Source organism: Malassezia japonica, chromosome 3 (genome assembly GCF_029542785.1).
Source record: "Malassezia japonica chromosome 3, complete sequence".
NCBI classification, from domain to species: Eukaryota; Fungi; Basidiomycota; class Malasseziomycetes; order Malasseziales; family Malasseziaceae; genus Malassezia; species Malassezia japonica.
This window is the reverse complement of record NC_083372.1, coordinates 386,876-402,412: the sequence shown is the minus strand read 5'-3', so window position 1 is coordinate 402,412 and position 15,537 is coordinate 386,876. Positions and strand designations below refer to the sequence as shown.

General features: G+C 64.7%; 8 protein-coding genes across 8 annotated transcripts; 3 read left to right on the top strand and 5 right to left on the bottom strand.

Annotated features, from left to right (window-relative positions):
- Positions 1–142: 142 nt before the first annotated feature.
- MJAP1_002053 (uncharacterized protein) lies at positions 143–970 on the bottom strand (the record flags this gene model as incomplete). The annotated part of the gene is made up of 1 exon (XM_060265997.1): positions 143–970. One exon carries the CDS (start codon positions 968–970, stop codon positions 143–145), a length of 828 nt encoding a protein of 275 aa, XP_060121980.1.
- Positions 971–1,611: 641 nt separating this feature from the next.
- On the bottom strand, positions 1,612–5,853 carry MET5 (assimilatory sulfite reductase (NADPH); the record flags this gene model as incomplete). The annotated part of the gene is made up of 1 exon (XM_060265996.1): positions 1,612–5,853. The coding sequence occupies one exon, from the start codon at positions 5,851–5,853 to the stop codon at positions 1,612–1,614; it is 4,242 nt and encodes a 1,413-aa protein (XP_060121979.1).
- A 400-nt stretch (positions 5,854–6,253) lies between these two features.
- On the top strand, positions 6,254–9,250 carry DIS3 (exosome catalytic subunit dis3; the record flags this gene model as incomplete). Its single annotated transcript, XM_060265995.1, has 1 exon — positions 6,254–9,250. One exon carries the CDS (start codon positions 6,254–6,256, stop codon positions 9,248–9,250), a length of 2,997 nt encoding a protein of 998 aa, XP_060121978.1.
- A 5-nt stretch (positions 9,251–9,255) lies between these two features.
- On the bottom strand, positions 9,256–9,918 carry ndk1_1 (nucleoside-diphosphate kinase; the record flags this gene model as incomplete). The annotated part of the gene is made up of 1 exon (XM_060265994.1): positions 9,256–9,918. The coding sequence occupies one exon, from the start codon at positions 9,916–9,918 to the stop codon at positions 9,256–9,258; it is 663 nt and encodes a 220-aa protein (XP_060121977.1).
- Positions 9,919–9,996: 78 nt separating this feature from the next.
- On the top strand, positions 9,997–10,800 carry MJAP1_002049 (uncharacterized protein; the record flags this gene model as incomplete). The annotated part of the gene is made up of 1 exon (XM_060265993.1): positions 9,997–10,800. The coding sequence occupies one exon, from the start codon at positions 9,997–9,999 to the stop codon at positions 10,798–10,800; it is 804 nt and encodes a 267-aa protein (XP_060121976.1).
- An 8-nt stretch (positions 10,801–10,808) lies between these two features.
- MJAP1_002048 (uncharacterized protein) lies at positions 10,809–12,256 on the bottom strand (the record flags this gene model as incomplete). Its single annotated transcript, XM_060265992.1, has 2 exons — positions 10,809–11,923; positions 11,947–12,256. 2 exons carry the CDS (start codon positions 12,254–12,256, stop codon positions 10,809–10,811), a joined length of 1,425 nt encoding a protein of 474 aa, XP_060121975.1.
- Positions 12,257–12,293: 37 nt separating this feature from the next.
- Positions 12,294–14,357, top strand: MJAP1_002047 (uncharacterized protein; the record flags this gene model as incomplete). Its single annotated transcript, XM_060265991.1, has 1 exon — positions 12,294–14,357. The coding sequence occupies one exon, from the start codon at positions 12,294–12,296 to the stop codon at positions 14,355–14,357; it is 2,064 nt and encodes a 687-aa protein (XP_060121974.1).
- A 44-nt stretch (positions 14,358–14,401) lies between these two features.
- Positions 14,402–15,286, bottom strand: MJAP1_002046 (uncharacterized protein; the record flags this gene model as incomplete). The annotated part of the gene is made up of 3 exons (XM_060265990.1): positions 14,402–14,413; positions 14,434–14,988; positions 15,011–15,286. 3 exons carry the CDS (start codon positions 15,284–15,286, stop codon positions 14,402–14,404), a joined length of 843 nt encoding a protein of 280 aa, XP_060121973.1.
- Between the last annotated feature and the right edge of the window lie 251 nt (positions 15,287–15,537).

The following is a 15,537-nucleotide window of genomic DNA, read 5'->3' as shown; positions in this document are numbered from 1 at the left end:
CGAATAACATAAAAGGCATAAATAGCTCAACTAGGTATAGACGATGCAACGAATGCAAAAAGAGAAGGTAGAATGTCATGCACGCATGCAGTGGGGAGGGCAAGGCGTTGCAGCGGTGTATCAGGGCGCTTCGCCAACTTATTTAGCTGTACAGGGTCTTGGGCGCAACACCGTTGCGGACCGTGTGGAAGGTGTGGCACTTCGAGGTCGAGCCGGGCTTCTGCGCGGGCGGGGTCGAGGCCTGGCCCTGGTAGAAGGTCGAGCCGTGGTACACACCCGGCCAGTCGCCGTCGGTGCCCTCGCAGTCCTCAAAGGTGCCCTCCTTGTAGCGGCCGGGCTCGTTGAAGTACGAGCCCATCTCGTCGTAGATGTGCGGGCAGTACTCGGTGGCACTGTCGCCCCAGCAGCCACGGATCGAGTACTCGGTAGCGCTCATGAAGTTGTTCCACTCCTTGAGCTGGACCCACTCGCCCTCTTGGCCGGCCTTGCTGCGGGTGAACACGAGACCACCCGCGGGGTTACCGGCGCCGGTGGCACCGTGGGGGTCGAGCTCGCCACCCTCGTCGCCCGACTTGATGTGCATCGAGGTAAAGTCACCGATACCGGTGACCTGGACGAAGCCGTCGGTCTTCACAAAGTAGGCCGACTTGAGGGTGCCGTCGGGGATAAGACGCGTACCGTAGCCCGACTTGACACAGTACGAGACCATGCGCTCCTCCTCGTGGCCGACCGTGTGGTCACCGCCGGACGGCGCCCACAGGCAGAAATCGCGCGCAGAGTTGATAAACACGTTCTGGCACTTGGAGTTCGAGCTCGAGGCACCCCACTGCTTGCAGCTGTTCGAGCCAGCCTGGCCGTCCTCCCAGGTGTCGGGGAGGTGGTTGATGTTAAACGTGGGCTTGTCCGCCGACACGCGCGAGGCGACGAGGGCGGCAGTAACAGCAGCAACGAGCTTCATGGAGCTGAACATGCTGGGAAGATTCAATTTCGGTGCGGAGTAAAGGAAGGAAGGGAGGGTGCGACGCGTAACGAGCGTAAGCGGTATCTAATATAGGGTGGAAAGAAAACAAGGCGGTCTGGGGCGCCGGGACACAATGGAAGCGGTGGACCGTTTGCTGCAACTTCTTTAGATACATGCAATCAACGCCGCTCGATTCCGCGGATTGGCGCGCAGACCGCGGGGCAGCTCATCTTACGCAGAGGGAATTCCGTAACGTGCGCGTTTGTCGCGTCGTTTGTCGTTGGCAACAGGATCTACATGGCCTTGTAGGGCTTCGCTTCTGGCCCGACTTGTTCCAAATAAACAAAAATTTGTGTATAAATGCATTGGCATGCATAATGGTGCATCGCTTTAGATTTGCGTTTATCATTCGACCAAGGAGCTCCGCCGTCCGCAGGAACACTGCAGGTGATATGACAAACGCTACGGTACACGCGCATCCGACGCCCTTGCCCTCGGCGGAAATGTGCTCGTGGGCCGTGCGGGGGAAGCTAAGCGGCGAGCATGCCGCGGCTTGGCGCGTGGGAACAGAGTCTAGCTTGCGGGGCGCCCTCGGTGGTTATGCATATCCCAAATCTGGAGTACCTACAACGACTACAGAGAAACCGAGATTAAGCGCTCTGCGCGATCGCAGAAAGCGGCTTGTCCGCATCGACATTATCCCAGAATGCCGCGCCGTGGGTAGTCTCGGCAATGATACCCGCGCGGATGACCCAGTCGCCGAAGCGCTCACCCTCGAGACGCTCCTTGGCGTAGCGGGGAATGAGCACCTCGAGGATCTCGAGGATCTCCTTCTCGCCGACCGACTCGCGGAACACCTTGTTGAGGCGCTCACCATTGTGGCCACCGCCGAGGAGCATGACATAGGTGCCAGGGGCCTTGCCCACGAACGCGATTTCGCCGATCCACGGACGGGCACAGCCGTTGGGGCAGCCCGTCATGCGCAGCGTGATCTCGTCGTGCTTGAGGCCGCTGGCAAGGTAGATGCGCTCGACCTTGTCCACGAGGCGGAAGATGTAGCGCTCCGACTCGGCCATCGCGAGACCACATGTAGGGAAGGCGACACAGGCGCTGGCGCTCAGGCGCAGACCCGAGTGCTCCCAGTTGTTCATCTTGTATTCCTTCAAGTGCGCCTCGATCTTGGGCTTGTCCGCCTCGTCGATGTCCGACACGATAATGTGCTGGTTCGGCGTCAGGCGGAAGGTGCCCTTGTGGAACTTGGCCAGCTCGCGCAGGCCCGTGCGGAAGGGCAGGCCCGGCTCGTCGATCACACGACCGTTTTCGAGCCAGAGCGTGCAGTGCCACTTGCCGCGGAAGTCTTGCTTCCAGCCGTATTCGTCCGTGTTGTTCACAAAGTTGTACGGGCGGGCCTCCTCGAGCTTGTAGCCGAGGCGGCGCTCGAGCTCCGCACGGAAGTTCTCCGCGCCGCCCCAGTACTTGTCGATGGTGTACTTCAGACGCGCCTGCTTGCGGTTTTGGCGGTTGCCCGTGTCGCGCTGGATGAGCATCACCTCGCGGCACGCCTCGCACACCTGGTCGAGGCGCAGGAAACCGATCACGCTCGCGAGACGGGGGTAGGTCGCCTTCATCGAGTGCGTCACACCCATACCACCACCGATGGCCAGGTTGAAGCCGAGCAGCTTCTTCTTCTGGGGGTCGGCAATGGCAATGAGACCAATGTCGTTCGCAAACACATCGACATCGTTGCGCGGGGGAACCGCAAGCGCGATCTTGAACTTGCGCGGCAGGTAGTACGGGCCGTAGAGCGGCTCGTAGTCCTGCACCGCGCCACCGACCAGGAGCTTGCTCGAGGAGTCGGTGCCCTTGTCGAGCCAGATCTCGTGGTAGGCGTTCATGCGGGGGAGCAGGTAGTTCGAGAGCTTCTTGGAGAACTCGTACATCTGCTCGTGCACCTCGGTGAGGTTGGGGTTCGGAGCGCACATCACGTTACGGTTCACGTCACCACACGCGGCGATCGTGTCAAAGAGACTCTTGTTGATCGACTGCATGGCGCTCTTCAGGTTCTCCTTGAGGATCATGTGGTACTGCACGGTCTGGCGCGTGGTGATCTTGAGCGACTTGATCCCGCCAAAGTCCTCCGTGACGCGGTCGAGCTGCAGCCACTGGTCGGCGGTACACACACCACCCGGCATACGCACACGGATCATGAAGCCGTAGGCGGGCTCGAGGCCGGCCTTTTGGCGCTCCTCGATCGTGTCACGGTCGTACTGCATGTAGGTGCCGTGGAACTTGGTGAGCTGCGTGTCGGTCTCGGCGATGCGGCCGGTCGACTTGTCGGCGAGGCCCTCGACGATCGTGCCACGCAGGTAGTTGCTCGCGATCTTGATGTTCTCGTTGGTGATCGGCTCGGGCTCGGCCTCCTTCACCTCGACGTGGTCCACGCCGAGCGCCTTCCAGAGCTGCGGCTCCCACGCCTTGTAGCCGGTCTGCCAGCCGTCGGCGTCCTGGTCATCACCGAGACCGAGCGAGACGAGGCGCTGCGCACCCAGCTCCGCCAGGCGCTTGTCGAGGTCCTTGGCGGGCTTGTTGTAGAAGTGCGCGTCTTCGGGGCGCGGCCAGTAGTGCGAGTCACCCATACCAAACACACCGAAGCGCGTCTCCTCGTTAAAGGTGCCGGTCGGCAGCTTCGAAAGCGCCTTGAAGGTCAGGCGGCCGTTTTGCGGCGGCTCACCCTGGCCGGCGGTCGAAGTGACGATCACGACGTTCTTCTCGCCGCTCAGATCCTCCAGCGGGAAGTCGTCAAGGGCGAGCGTGCGCACGCCGAGGCCACGCAGCTTGGCACGCAGCGCAAGACGGCGCGCGGCCTTCTCGGCGCCACCCGCGTCCGAGGCAAAGAGCACCAGCAGAGGGGGGCCCTCCATCGAGCCGAGGAGGTTGTCGTAGGCCTCCTTGGCCTTGCGCTGCTGCAGCTCACGCAGCGCGGTGCCCTGCGAGGCCGCGAGGTCGTACGGCAGCTCGGGCTTGGCGCTCGCGAGGAGACTCAGGTGGTTCTGGCGGTCGAGGAACGACTTGAGCTGCTCGCGGATGCGCACGCTGTCCAGGCGGAAGACGTCCGAGTTGCGGCTCTCCGCGCTGGGGTCCCAGCGGTAGAGCGGCCAGTAGCCCGAGTCGACTGCAAGCTTCGTCTCGCGGAGCACGTCGAGCGCCGAGGCGTCAGAGCGGTGGTAGGGGACGTAGGCCAGCACGATCGAGGGGCCGTCGAAACGCTCGGCCTCCATGAGCGCGTGCAGGACCTGGGTGTAGTCCGAGTAGAGCGCAGTGCTCGCAACGTATGTGTTGCCGTAGTTCATTGCGTACAGACCAATGTCTTTCTTGCGCTGGTTCAGCGGCACATTCTCGCGGCCCGAGTAGGGCACCGTATCAAAGATGAGCATGTTCACGTTGCGCTGCGAGGCAATGACGTGGTGCACACCACCCATACCCGCATCGTACGCCCACGCGTCGTTGCCGATAATCCAGCGGCTCAAAGGCTCAAGGTACTTTTCGAGCGCACGGAGCGCGTCCGCCTCGCTCGACTTGGCGCCGCCCAGCGCGGAGCGCACGGCCGCCGCGGCCTCGGGGCGCTTGTTCGCGTCGCACTTGGCGGCGAGCCAGCGCTCAAGCGCCTGTGCGAGGTCCGACGCGACCTTGCCGCCGTCGATCGCAGCGCGCGCAAGCGACGCGAGCTCGTCCTCGCGCTGGACCTGCGCGAGCACCTTGCCGAACGCAAACTCGGGGCTGCTCGCAGCGGGGTCCGCGTCGTCGCTCGGGGGGTTGATCACCGCGAGGCGCTCCTTGAAGAGCTGCTCGAGCATCACGTTGTACGCACGCTCGTGGACGTACTCCTTGCGCTGCACGGCGAGCGTCGTAGGCGCCTCGGTGGCCTGGGTGCCGACGACAAAGCCCGAGGTGCCCTTCTCGAGCGCCTCTTGGAGGCTTGAGGCGGCCGCCGCGGCGTTCTTTGCGTCGACCTGGCCGAGGGTGCCGCTGACGAGCGTCGCCGGGACGTCGCGCTCCGGCACATGCTGGAAGGCGGATGCGACGTCGACAAAGAGCGGCGCGAGGCGCGTGGTGCGCTTCGACGTCGCCTCGAGCACCGCGAGGCGCTCGACTGACGTGGGCACCGCAGCCACCCAGCGCTCCGCAAAGAGGGGGCGCACGACGTGCAGTGAGATGACGGCGACCTGTGCGGCATCCGCAAGTGCCTTGGCGCCCGCGCCGAGCACAATCGCGGCGTCCTTGGCGTCCGTGGTGCCGTACACGTTGTATGCAGGGACGTCGTGCTTAACGATGCTCGAGACGTGCTTGAGCGCGGCGTCGAGCGCCTCTTCGCTCAACTCGACCGACGCGGCGGTCGAGGCGATGGCTGCGCGCAGGGCGTCGCCCGCCACGAGGTCCGCCGCAGAGGTCTCGTCGTCGTACAGGTGGATCACACCCGACGAGGTGCTGGCCGCGAGGTGCTGGGCGACGATCGCATAGTCCTGCGCCTCGGACGCGGTCGACGAGGCGAGGAGCGCAAAGCCGCTCTGGCGCAGCAGGAGCACGTCGGCGTGCTCACCGTGCGTGGCAACGTGGAACACGACCGGCTTCTTGACCAACGAAGGGAGATAAGGAACGAGACGCAGCAGCGACGTCTGGCTGGCGTCGAGCAGCACGCTCACGGGCTTCTCGGGCGCATCGCGCACAATGTTCTGGACGACCGAGCCGACCTCGGTTGCGAGCGTCAGCTGCTCCAAATTCTGGCCGTCGGAGAGGTCCGCGGCATTGTACACGTCACTCGGTCCGACCGATACGACTGTGGGCGCCGTATGGCGCACCACATGCCACACCGCCGAAACAGAAGACACGCTCATTGCCACAACCGTCGTGTGTGGAAGGGTGTAGTCAAAAATCAGCCGACTCTTTCTCCAGACAGCTTCGCCCGGCTTTGAATTGCGTGCCCAAATTTCCAGCCAACAGGCCACCGGGGATTAGCGTGGGACGGCGCCGCGCATCACGCCATGTCACGTGAGCTATCGCGTGGACAACGTCCTATGCATCGCATCGGAGAACGGGGGAGGTAACGATGACACCGGAAATATCGGGGGTTGAGCACAGAGGTAGCGTACTATAGAGGAGCATGTAGCAGAGAACGTGAGAATGTAGCAACAGACGCAAGGTGCAAGGCGCACGGCACAAGCTCAGCGCAGCCCCCGTACCACCACCCCGTCCGCCACAAGTGGAGGCCGAAAATTCGCCTTGGCTACCGCTGCCATGGCGCCGATTTCTATCCAGAAGCGGCCGCGCACGGACGACGAAAAGGCGGCCGCGTACGTCAAGTTTCACCGCAAGACGGCGCGCGGCAAGGTCCTCAAGGTCCTGCGCGAGACCTACCACCGCGATGATATCCCCTGCGGCAGCGTGGCGTGTGCTTTTTGTGGCCCTGCGCTGTACGCCGCCGAAGGCGCCGGCTCTTCCATGCCGACGCGCAAGCCGATGCTCGATACGCGCGGCATTGAGAATACCTATACCGGCGCTCCCCACTATGTGATGATCGATACCAATGTGGTCCTGCACCAGATGGACGTGCTGGAAAACCCGGCCTTTACCAATGTCGTCGTCCTCCAGACGGTGCTCGACGAGGTGCGCAACCGCAGCCTGCCGCTGGCGAACCGCCTGCGTGCGCTCCTCACCGACCCGGACCGCAAGATGTGGCAGTTTTTCAACGACTTTCACGCCGATACCGCGATCGTGCGCGACGCACACGAGACGCCGAATGACCGCAACGACCGTGCGATCCGCCGCGCGGCTGCGTGGTACGCACAGCACCTCCAGACGTCCGACAGCAAGCTCGGCGTGGTGCTCGTGAGCGACGACGTGGACAATGTGCACAAAGCACGCACGGACGGCGTGACGGCGTGCAGCGTCCGCGAGTACATTACCGGCTTCCAGAACGCGGACCAGCTGCAGGACCTCCTTTCGGCGCGCGAGCTCGAAGGCGAGAAGCACCCCGAGCTGCAGCGCAATGCACACGTCTTTGACGAGTACTGGGAGACGTCGCAGCTCGAAGCGGCGTTCCGTGCTGGGTCGCTGCACAAGGGCTTCTTTAATGCGAATGCGTTCAACTACCTCGAAGGCACGGTGCGCACCGAGTCGCTCTCGAAGCCGATCCTCTTGCAAGGGCGCGAAGCTATGAACCGTGCGGTCGACGGCGACGTCGTCTACGTCGCGCTCCTCCCCGAGTCCGAGTGGAAAGGCGCGACGGACGCGGTGCTCGATTCCGACAGCGCGCGGCGCAACGACGATGCGCGCGATAGCGACGACGACGAGGAAGAGCAGGTCGAGGAAGAGACGCTTGCCATCACCGACGATGCCAAGAAGCAGCCGACCGGCCGCGTGGTCGGCGTGGCGCGCCGCAACTGGCGCTCGTACGTCGCGCACATCGACCAGACGTCGGTGAACGAAGGGGCGATCGCCTCGCTTGGGCCACAGACCCTCTTTGCGTCGCCCGTCGACCGCAAGATTCCCCGCATCAAGATCCGTACGCGCCAGGTGAAGGAACTCCTGGGCCAAAAGATTCTGGTGACCATGGACGAGTGGCGCGCCTCGAGCCGCTATCCCGAAGGGCACTTTGTCCGTGCGCTCGGCGCGGCGGAGAGCAAAGAGGCCGAGCAAGAGAGCCTGCTGCTCGAGTACGACGTGCCGTACCGCCCCTTTTCGAAAGCGATCCTCGACTGCCTGCCCGCCGAGGGCGACGACTGGAAGGTGCCGCCGAAGGACGCGGCGAGCCCTGCGTGGCGCGACCGCGAGGACCTTCGTGCGGAAAACATCTGCAGTATTGACCCCCCCGGCTGCCAGGACATTGACGATGCGCTGCACGCCAAGCCCTTGCCGAACGGCAACATCCAGGTCGGCGTGCACATTGCGGACGTGTCCTACTTTGTGCGCCCCGACACGCCGATGGACGCCGAGGCCGCGTCGCGTGGTACGACCGTCTACCTCGTCGACAAGCGCATCGACATGCTCCCCCACCTTCTCGGCACGAACCTGTGCTCCCTGCGTCCGTTTGTCGAGCGCCTTGCGTTTAGCGCGATCTGGGAGATGACGCCCGACGCCGACGTCGTGTCGGTGCGCTTTACCAAGTCGGTGATTGCGAGCAAGGCCGCGTTTACCTACGAAGAGGCACAGAAACGCAAAGACAACAAAAAGCTCGACGACCCCATCACGACGAGTGTGCGCCTGCTCAACGGACTTGCGATCAAGCTCAAGCAGCGGCGTATGGAGGCCGGTGCGCTGAACCTCGCCTCGCCCGAGGTGCGCATCCAGATGGACTCGCGCGAGTCCTCTGGCCCGATCGACGTCGAGCAAAAAGAGATGCACGAGACCAACAGCCTGGTCGAGGAGTTTATGCTTCTTGCGAATACCAGCGTCGCACAGCGCATCTACGAAGCGTACCCCACGACGGCGGTGCTGCGCCGCCACTGCCCCCCGCCGTCGGACAACTTTGACACGCTCAAGGACATTTTGAAAAAGCGGCGGGGCATGGACCTCGACACGTCGAGCTCCGGCGCGCTTGCCGCGTCGCTCGACAAGTGCGTCGACAAGACCGACGCAACGTTCAACACGCTCGTGCGTATCCTTGCGACGCGGTGCATGCTCGCGGCCGAGTACTTTTGTACTGGCAGCGTGGCGCGCAATGCGTTTGGGCATTATGGTCTTGCGATGGGCATGTACACGCACTTTACGTCGCCGATCCGCCGCTATGCGGATGTGCTTGTCCACCGGCAGCTCGCGGCGGCGATCCACTACGAGCCGCTCCCGACGTCGCTCTACTCGAAGCACTATGTCGACGACGTGCTCGCGGTGGTGAACAAGCGCCACCGTGCTGGGCAGCTTGCGGGCCGCGCCTCGGTCGAGTTCTACGTGGGCCTTGCGATCACTGCACGCAATGCCGAGCGTGGGGCGGACGCGACGCAGGTCGGCAAGGGCGACGGGGCGGTGATGCTGCTGCGTGCAGACGCGTATGTCGTGCGCACCTTCCGCAACGGCCTCGCGGTCTTTGTGAACCAATACGGCCTCGAGGGCCTGATCACCTTTAAGCAAGACTGCGACTTTGACGCGGATTCCTACCAGGTGACGATCCCCGCCTCGGTCTCGGGCCTGTCCAAGGACGTGACGCTCGGCATCTTTGACCGCTGCCGCGTGGAGATCGGCGTGGAAAAAGACAAGAGCACAAAGCGTGGCCGCGTCAAGATGGCCTTGGTCCTATAGGCTACTTAGTTGTCGGCCATGATCTGGTTCCAGGCAGCCGGCTCGTAGGCGGCGAGCTCCTTTTCGTCGAACCAGAGGCCGATCTCCTTCGTCGCCGAGTCGAAGCCGTCCGAGGCGTGGATAATGTTCCGGCCGACGCTCACGGCAAACTCGCCGCGGATCGAGCCCTGCTCGGCCTCCAGGGGGTTGGTCGCGCCGACCATGCGGCGGCCCTGGCGGATGACGTCCTTGCCCTCCCAGACCATGGCGATCACCGGGGTGCCCGAGGTGATGTACTTGACCAGCGCGGGGAAGAAGGGCTTGTGCGCGAGGTCCGCGTAGTGCGTCTTGGCGAGCTCCTCCGAAGGGAGCACGGACTTGATCGAGACCAGCTTGTAGCCGCGGGTCTCGAAGCGCTCAATGATCTTGCCAACGATCTGGCGGCTCACGCCGTCCGGCTTAATCATGACAAAGCTGCGCTCGCTCGCCGTGGCGTAGGTGCCGGCAATGCTCGGCTCGGGCGCCTCGAGCTGCACCGAGGGCAGCGCAAAGAGCGACACACCCGCGACGGCGGCGCCGGCAGCGAGCGCAAGCGGCGAGCGCGAGGCACGCATCGCAGGCGCAGCGCGCGTGCTAAACGCACGCGCGGCACCGCGGAGACCAGCAGTCGTAGCAATCTTGGCGAACATCGTAGTCGTAGTAGGGCGGAACATGCACGGTCCCGGGCGCAAACTTCACGTGCGATCGGGATCGGGGATTTTTCCACCATGGCGGAGGAGGACGAGCTGGTGGCCTCGCTGCCGGTGTTCCTGTCGCACTCGCTGAGCGACGGTGCAAAGCTCCAGCTATTTCAATACCCGCTGTACCAGCGCGATAGGCCGCTGCCAGTGCCGGCGTCTGCCGCGCAGCGCGGGCAGACGGTGACCAGCCGCTGGCGGCCCCACACGAACCGCGTCGAGATGGAGCTGCCGCTGGACATGCGCGCGTCGGTGTACGATGGCGAAAAAGGTGCCGAGTACGCAGAGGCGTGCGAGCGCCTCGGCAAGATTCCGGTGCCGGGCGCTGCGCCGCAGGTCAAGCAGGAGCGCCAGGACGGCCCTGTGCGCTTTGACAGCATGCGCCTCGAGAGCGCCAGCGTCCCCAACGCGACCGAGTACCTGGTCGGTACGATGCGTGATGGCGAGCTGCATCTCACGCCTCTGCACGCTGTCCTGCAAATGCGCCCGTCGATGCAGCACGTCGACCTCCTCGGGCAGGCCGAAGAAAACGAGCGGCGCCGCGAGCGTGGCGCGCCGGTCTCGGACGACGAAGGCGAGGCGCGCGAGACGCGCGAAGCACGCGAAACGCGCAAGGCCTCGAGCGTCATTCCACTCAACGTGTCTGTGCGCACCGAAGGGCGCGCCGCGCGCGGCACGGAGCTGTCGCAGCGCGACGCCGAGGCCGAGCGCTGGGTGGACCTGCGCTGGATGGACGCCGACGCGCCCGGCGCGCGCGAGATTGTCGACGACCAACTGCTCGCGCGCTCGCGCGCGCGGCTGTACTGCGATGCAAGCGTAGCCGATTTTCTGTAGGATGTACACTATTTCTCGGGCTCGGTCGGACTGGGCTCGGCGGGCTCGTCGAGGGTTTTGTGTGCCTCGCGCGCCTTGTGCGCCTCGGCCGCGGCTGTTTCGCGGGCTTCGGCCTCTGCCGCGCGCTCCTCGCGGATGGTGCGCCGGAGCTGCTTGATGTCGAGCAGGTGCTTCTTCTTCAGGTCCAGCTCCACCTGGAGCTTGCGCAGGGCCTGCTGGTGGCGGCTCTTGATCAGCGCGTTGAGCGTCGCGTCGATGTCGGTCTGCTTGCGGCGGATCAGCGTCTCGATTTCGCGGCACTCGGCCTCGAGCTGCGACTCGCGCACGCGGCGCTCGGCCTCTTCCTCGCCGTCGTCCTCGTCCTTGTCCGCATCCTGTTCCGCATCCTGTTCCGCGTCCTGCTCTCCGTCCTCCTCCTCGTTCTCGTCGTCGTCCCAGAGGTCCTCGAGGTCCGAGTCGGCGCGGCTGCCCTCGTCGCTCTCCTTGTCATTGTCGCTGTTCGACGCGCTGTCCTCCTCGCCCTCGTCGCCGTGCTCGCGAGCGAGTGCCGCGTCGAGCTCGGCAGCGAGGTCCTGGTCGACGTTCTCGTCGTCGTCCTCGCCATCCATCGCCTGGTGGTCCTCTTCGTCGCCCGAGTCGTGTTGTTGCGACGAGGCGTGCTCGTCGTCTTCGGCGCCGTACTCGTACTTGGTATTCGCAATCTCCTCCTCGATCAAATCCGCCTCGGAGGGGTCGACGTATTCAAACTCGACCCTTTCCGCGCGGCGGTCGTCGTTCAAGAGGTTCTCGACCTCTTTTTCCACCATGTCGATGCCGCGGTTGTGGATGCGCTTGCGGAAGCGGCGCTTGCGCGCCCACTGCATCGGCGGCGTGATGCCGTGGGGGTATATATAGTCGTCGCCGTGGAAGCCGCTCTTGCCGGTCGCGTCGCGCGACGAGGACGCCTCGACGGCCTCGCCCTCGTTCGCCACCGCATGCTCCACCAGGAGCATTTGTGAGATGTCGGCGATCTTGAAAATCTGCTTGTTGTCGAGCGTCTTGTGCGACTCGACGATGCACGGCAAATCCACAATCTTGGCCGAGTACGGCTGGCCGCCAATGTGAAAGATGGCGCGGCGCGAGTCTGTGTCAGCAGCGAAGACGTACCCTTGAACTTGAACCAAGTGTCTGGCAGTGTGCCCCGCTTCTTGATCGTCTTGCGCAGCTCGTCCAGCTCGCCATCCACGCCAGGGCCCTCGGGCAGGCGCAGGATGAGCTGCTCCTCAAACGCCATCCCCTCGCCCGAGTCCTCGTCCTCGCTGTCGAGCTCGCGGTCATAGCCTTGCATGTACGGCTTCGTCTTGGGGCCATCACCTCCGGCCGACGCACCGGCCATGTTCCGCGAAAAGTTGAGCTTCACGCGCGGCTTGCGCATGTGCGGCCGCACCTTGACCTTGGGCTTCGCCTCGTCGCCCATGCTGGAAGTGGGACTCTTTCTCCACATTCGTCGACGAATGCGGCCCAAGACGAAATTCCGGGCGTGCTACGAGCGGCTGTTGGCCGGCGAGCAGCCCTGGGACGCGTCGGATGCGCGCGGCGTGAGCGCCAAGGCGATGGGCAAGGCGAACGCCGCGCCGCGCACGCAGTTCTACATGGACCTGCTGTGCCTCCCGGTGGAGCGCGACGCGGTGCTTGCGCTCGTCGCCCCGGCGGATCTGCTCGACGAGCGCGCGGCGCTTGCGCGCGAAAACATCACGGGGCTCTGGAAAGAGGCGCTGCGCACATTTGCCGAGGACAAGGACGACGAGCTGCGCCGCGCCAACGCGCTCGAGACGCTGCTCGCGCTCGCGTGTGCGCTGCTGCCGAAAGCCTATACCAACTACACGCTCGACGTGATTACGCTGCTGGCCGGCCGCATGTCGGACGCGGACGAAATGTTCTATGCGCTGGTCGCGGCAATCGACGACGCGCTGCGCGAGGCGCCGCAGGGCGGAAGCGCGCTCCAGCCGCACACGGTGCAGCTCGCGCTAGTGTGCATTGCGTACATGGGCAACACGTCGCTCGCGACCTACTTTCTGCACCGCGACCTCTTTTCGAGCGCGATGCACGTCGTCCACACTAATACCTCGGTCGACGTGATTTCCGAGACGGCGCTGCTGGTGAGCCTCTTGTCGACCGCCGGGCAGACGCACGGCGTCGCGAACGCGACGGGCCTCACGCTCGATCCCGTGTCGTCGGCGGTCATGAGCAACGCGGGCTTCCAGCCGTACCACCGCAAGCTGCGCGACTATGCCGACTCGGTCGATATGGCGCGTATTGCGCACGCGCTCTCGGTGCAGTTTGCGCGCACCTTGGACATGTACCGCGCGGCGCCCGAGGCGCGCGCGGCGCCGTCGAGTGCCTGGCTCCTGTGGGGCGCCGCCGAGCAAGACGAGGCGCCGCGGCCGCTGCCGCCGCCCCGCGCGCTCTTCCTTCTGTGCGTCTGGCTGCTGGTGCACACCTCGGACGCGTTTGTGCTCGGGATGCTTGCGCCGCCGACTGGCGAGCCGCTGGTCGTGACCTTCTTTTCGCTCGCGTCCTATGTACTGACGCATGCGTCGAGCAGTGCGCGGGCGTCGACCTATGCGCACACCGTCCTGCAGATCATTGTCGCTTTCCTTGGGCCCGCGGACGGCACGGAGAATGCGGCGGTGCGCGAGCGCCTCCTCTGCGACGAGGTGCAGCGCAACGAGGACGCGGTCGAGCGCGGCAAGGCCGATCCCGGCGTGCTCGTCGACCGCGTGGACTTGTGCCGCCAGAAAGCGAATCCGCTCCCTCTTCCGCCCCAGGACGGGACAAAGCGGCGGCGGCGGCTCGTCGTGCTTGTCCTCGACAATGCTGCGCTCTTTTTCAAGTACAACCGCAGCAAGCGGCTCGACGCGCCGGCGTTTGTCACCGCGCTGACGGCCGTCCAGCGCACCGCGATGCTCTGTGCGCAGCAGCACGTCCTGCTCGAGTACGACTGGCTCGAGCTGTGGCGTGCAATGCTCGGCGTCGCCTCGTTCCTTGCCCAGCGGCACGAGGAGCTGGTCGGGAGCGACGTGCAGCTCGTCGCCACGTCGCTCCTCGAGACGCTTGCAGTGGCGCTCGTGTACTCGGACCGCTTTTTGCAGACGCCTGCCGAGACGCACCTGCTCGTCTACGAGCTGGCTCGCAACGCCGAGGCCCTCCAAAAGGTCGCGGGGCTGCTGCCTCCCCGCCGCGGCAAGGTCAACGTGCACTGGGCGCTCCTCCAGGACATTCTGCACGCGATCGACGCCAAGATCGCCGCGTGGCGCGAGCGGCCGTCGGGCGCGTCGTACTTCTTTTCGCGCACGGCCAACAAGCCGCCGAGCACGCAGACAGTGATGCGCATCATCCAGGAAATGGACCTGAACGCGCTGCTGGGCAACGACGCACCGGCCTGCGCCGCAATCCTCCGCACGGCCCAGAGCCGACCGCGCGACGGACGCCGCGGCGCGCCGTCGTCGGGCACGCCGAGCCCGAGCGCGGCGCTGCTGCGGTGCCTCCAGCAGGATCTGCTGGCACAGCTTAGCTAGGCTTCTTTTCGTCTTGCGTAGGAAAATCGAGCGAAGAGAGCCCGCTAAATTCGGCGCTATCGCCCATGAGGCCCGCAAACTGGCTGTCCTCGCCGGCGTGGTTGCCGAGCGAGGAAAAGTCGAGCCACGATAGGTCCGACATGTTGTCGGCGATCAGCTGGTCGAGGCCGGACGCGTCCGTGCTCGCAGACGCGGGCGCCTCGGGCGCCGCCTCGGCTTTCTTGTCGCCCGCCATGTTCTCCGCAAAGAACATGGACATGATATCCGGCGCATCGCTCCCTTCGACCTTGCGCCGCTTTGTCGGCTGATCGTTCGCGAGCGCATCGCCGCTGCGGCGGGCAGACGTCGGCTCTTCGTCGTCGCTATCGATGGCAATGGCACTCGACGCGTCAGCGCCGGGCGGCGCGTTGGCCGCCGCGGTGGTGCTCGCAAGTTCCGGCAGCGCCGTCATGTTGGGCAGCACCCCAAAGTCGGTGCTCTCCGCATTCTCGCCGCTCCAGTCGAGCGGCATCGCGGAAATTACACGGTACAGCTCGGGATCAAGCTGCGCGAGCGACGAGTCGGGCGCCACGAGCTCGTCCTTGCCGTCCTGTTTTTCGAGTGCACGCTCGAGATGCGCCTGTGCACAGAGCTGGGTCAGCACGACGACGTACGAGGTGATCACGCAGCGCTACTGCATGTTCAAGGTATGACTTGCACACACGCGCAAGGGGGTATAACATCGGCAGCGGCTCGCGCGCGCCTTGGCCCTGGCGCGCGAGCTGCGCACGGAGGTGCAAGAGCCAGCCTGTCTGGCGCACGACATCTTCAAACGACGCCTTCATCCCAGCGGCCTGCGTCTGCGCACGCCCTGCATCGACGCTAAAGCCACGGCGTGCGACCTCGGCAGAGGCCGCGCCGGAAGCTGCGCCGGACGCGTCGTGCGCCATCGCCGAGCAGCGTCTGTGCATCGCCGCGGTACACTTTTGTCACGTGCAAAAGGCCCTACCGCAGCGCGCGCGCAAAAAGCCTCCTTATTGTTTAACGAGCAAGGACGCCATCCTCATGAACTGCCTGCCGATCGTGGCGGAATAGCTCAACATTGGCGTCCGAGATCAAGCGTCCACTCTTTGGCAGGTCTGCTTGCGCTGAAAAGCGCCACGGTAGCAGAACTTGTCACCTGGTGGGCAAACATGATAGA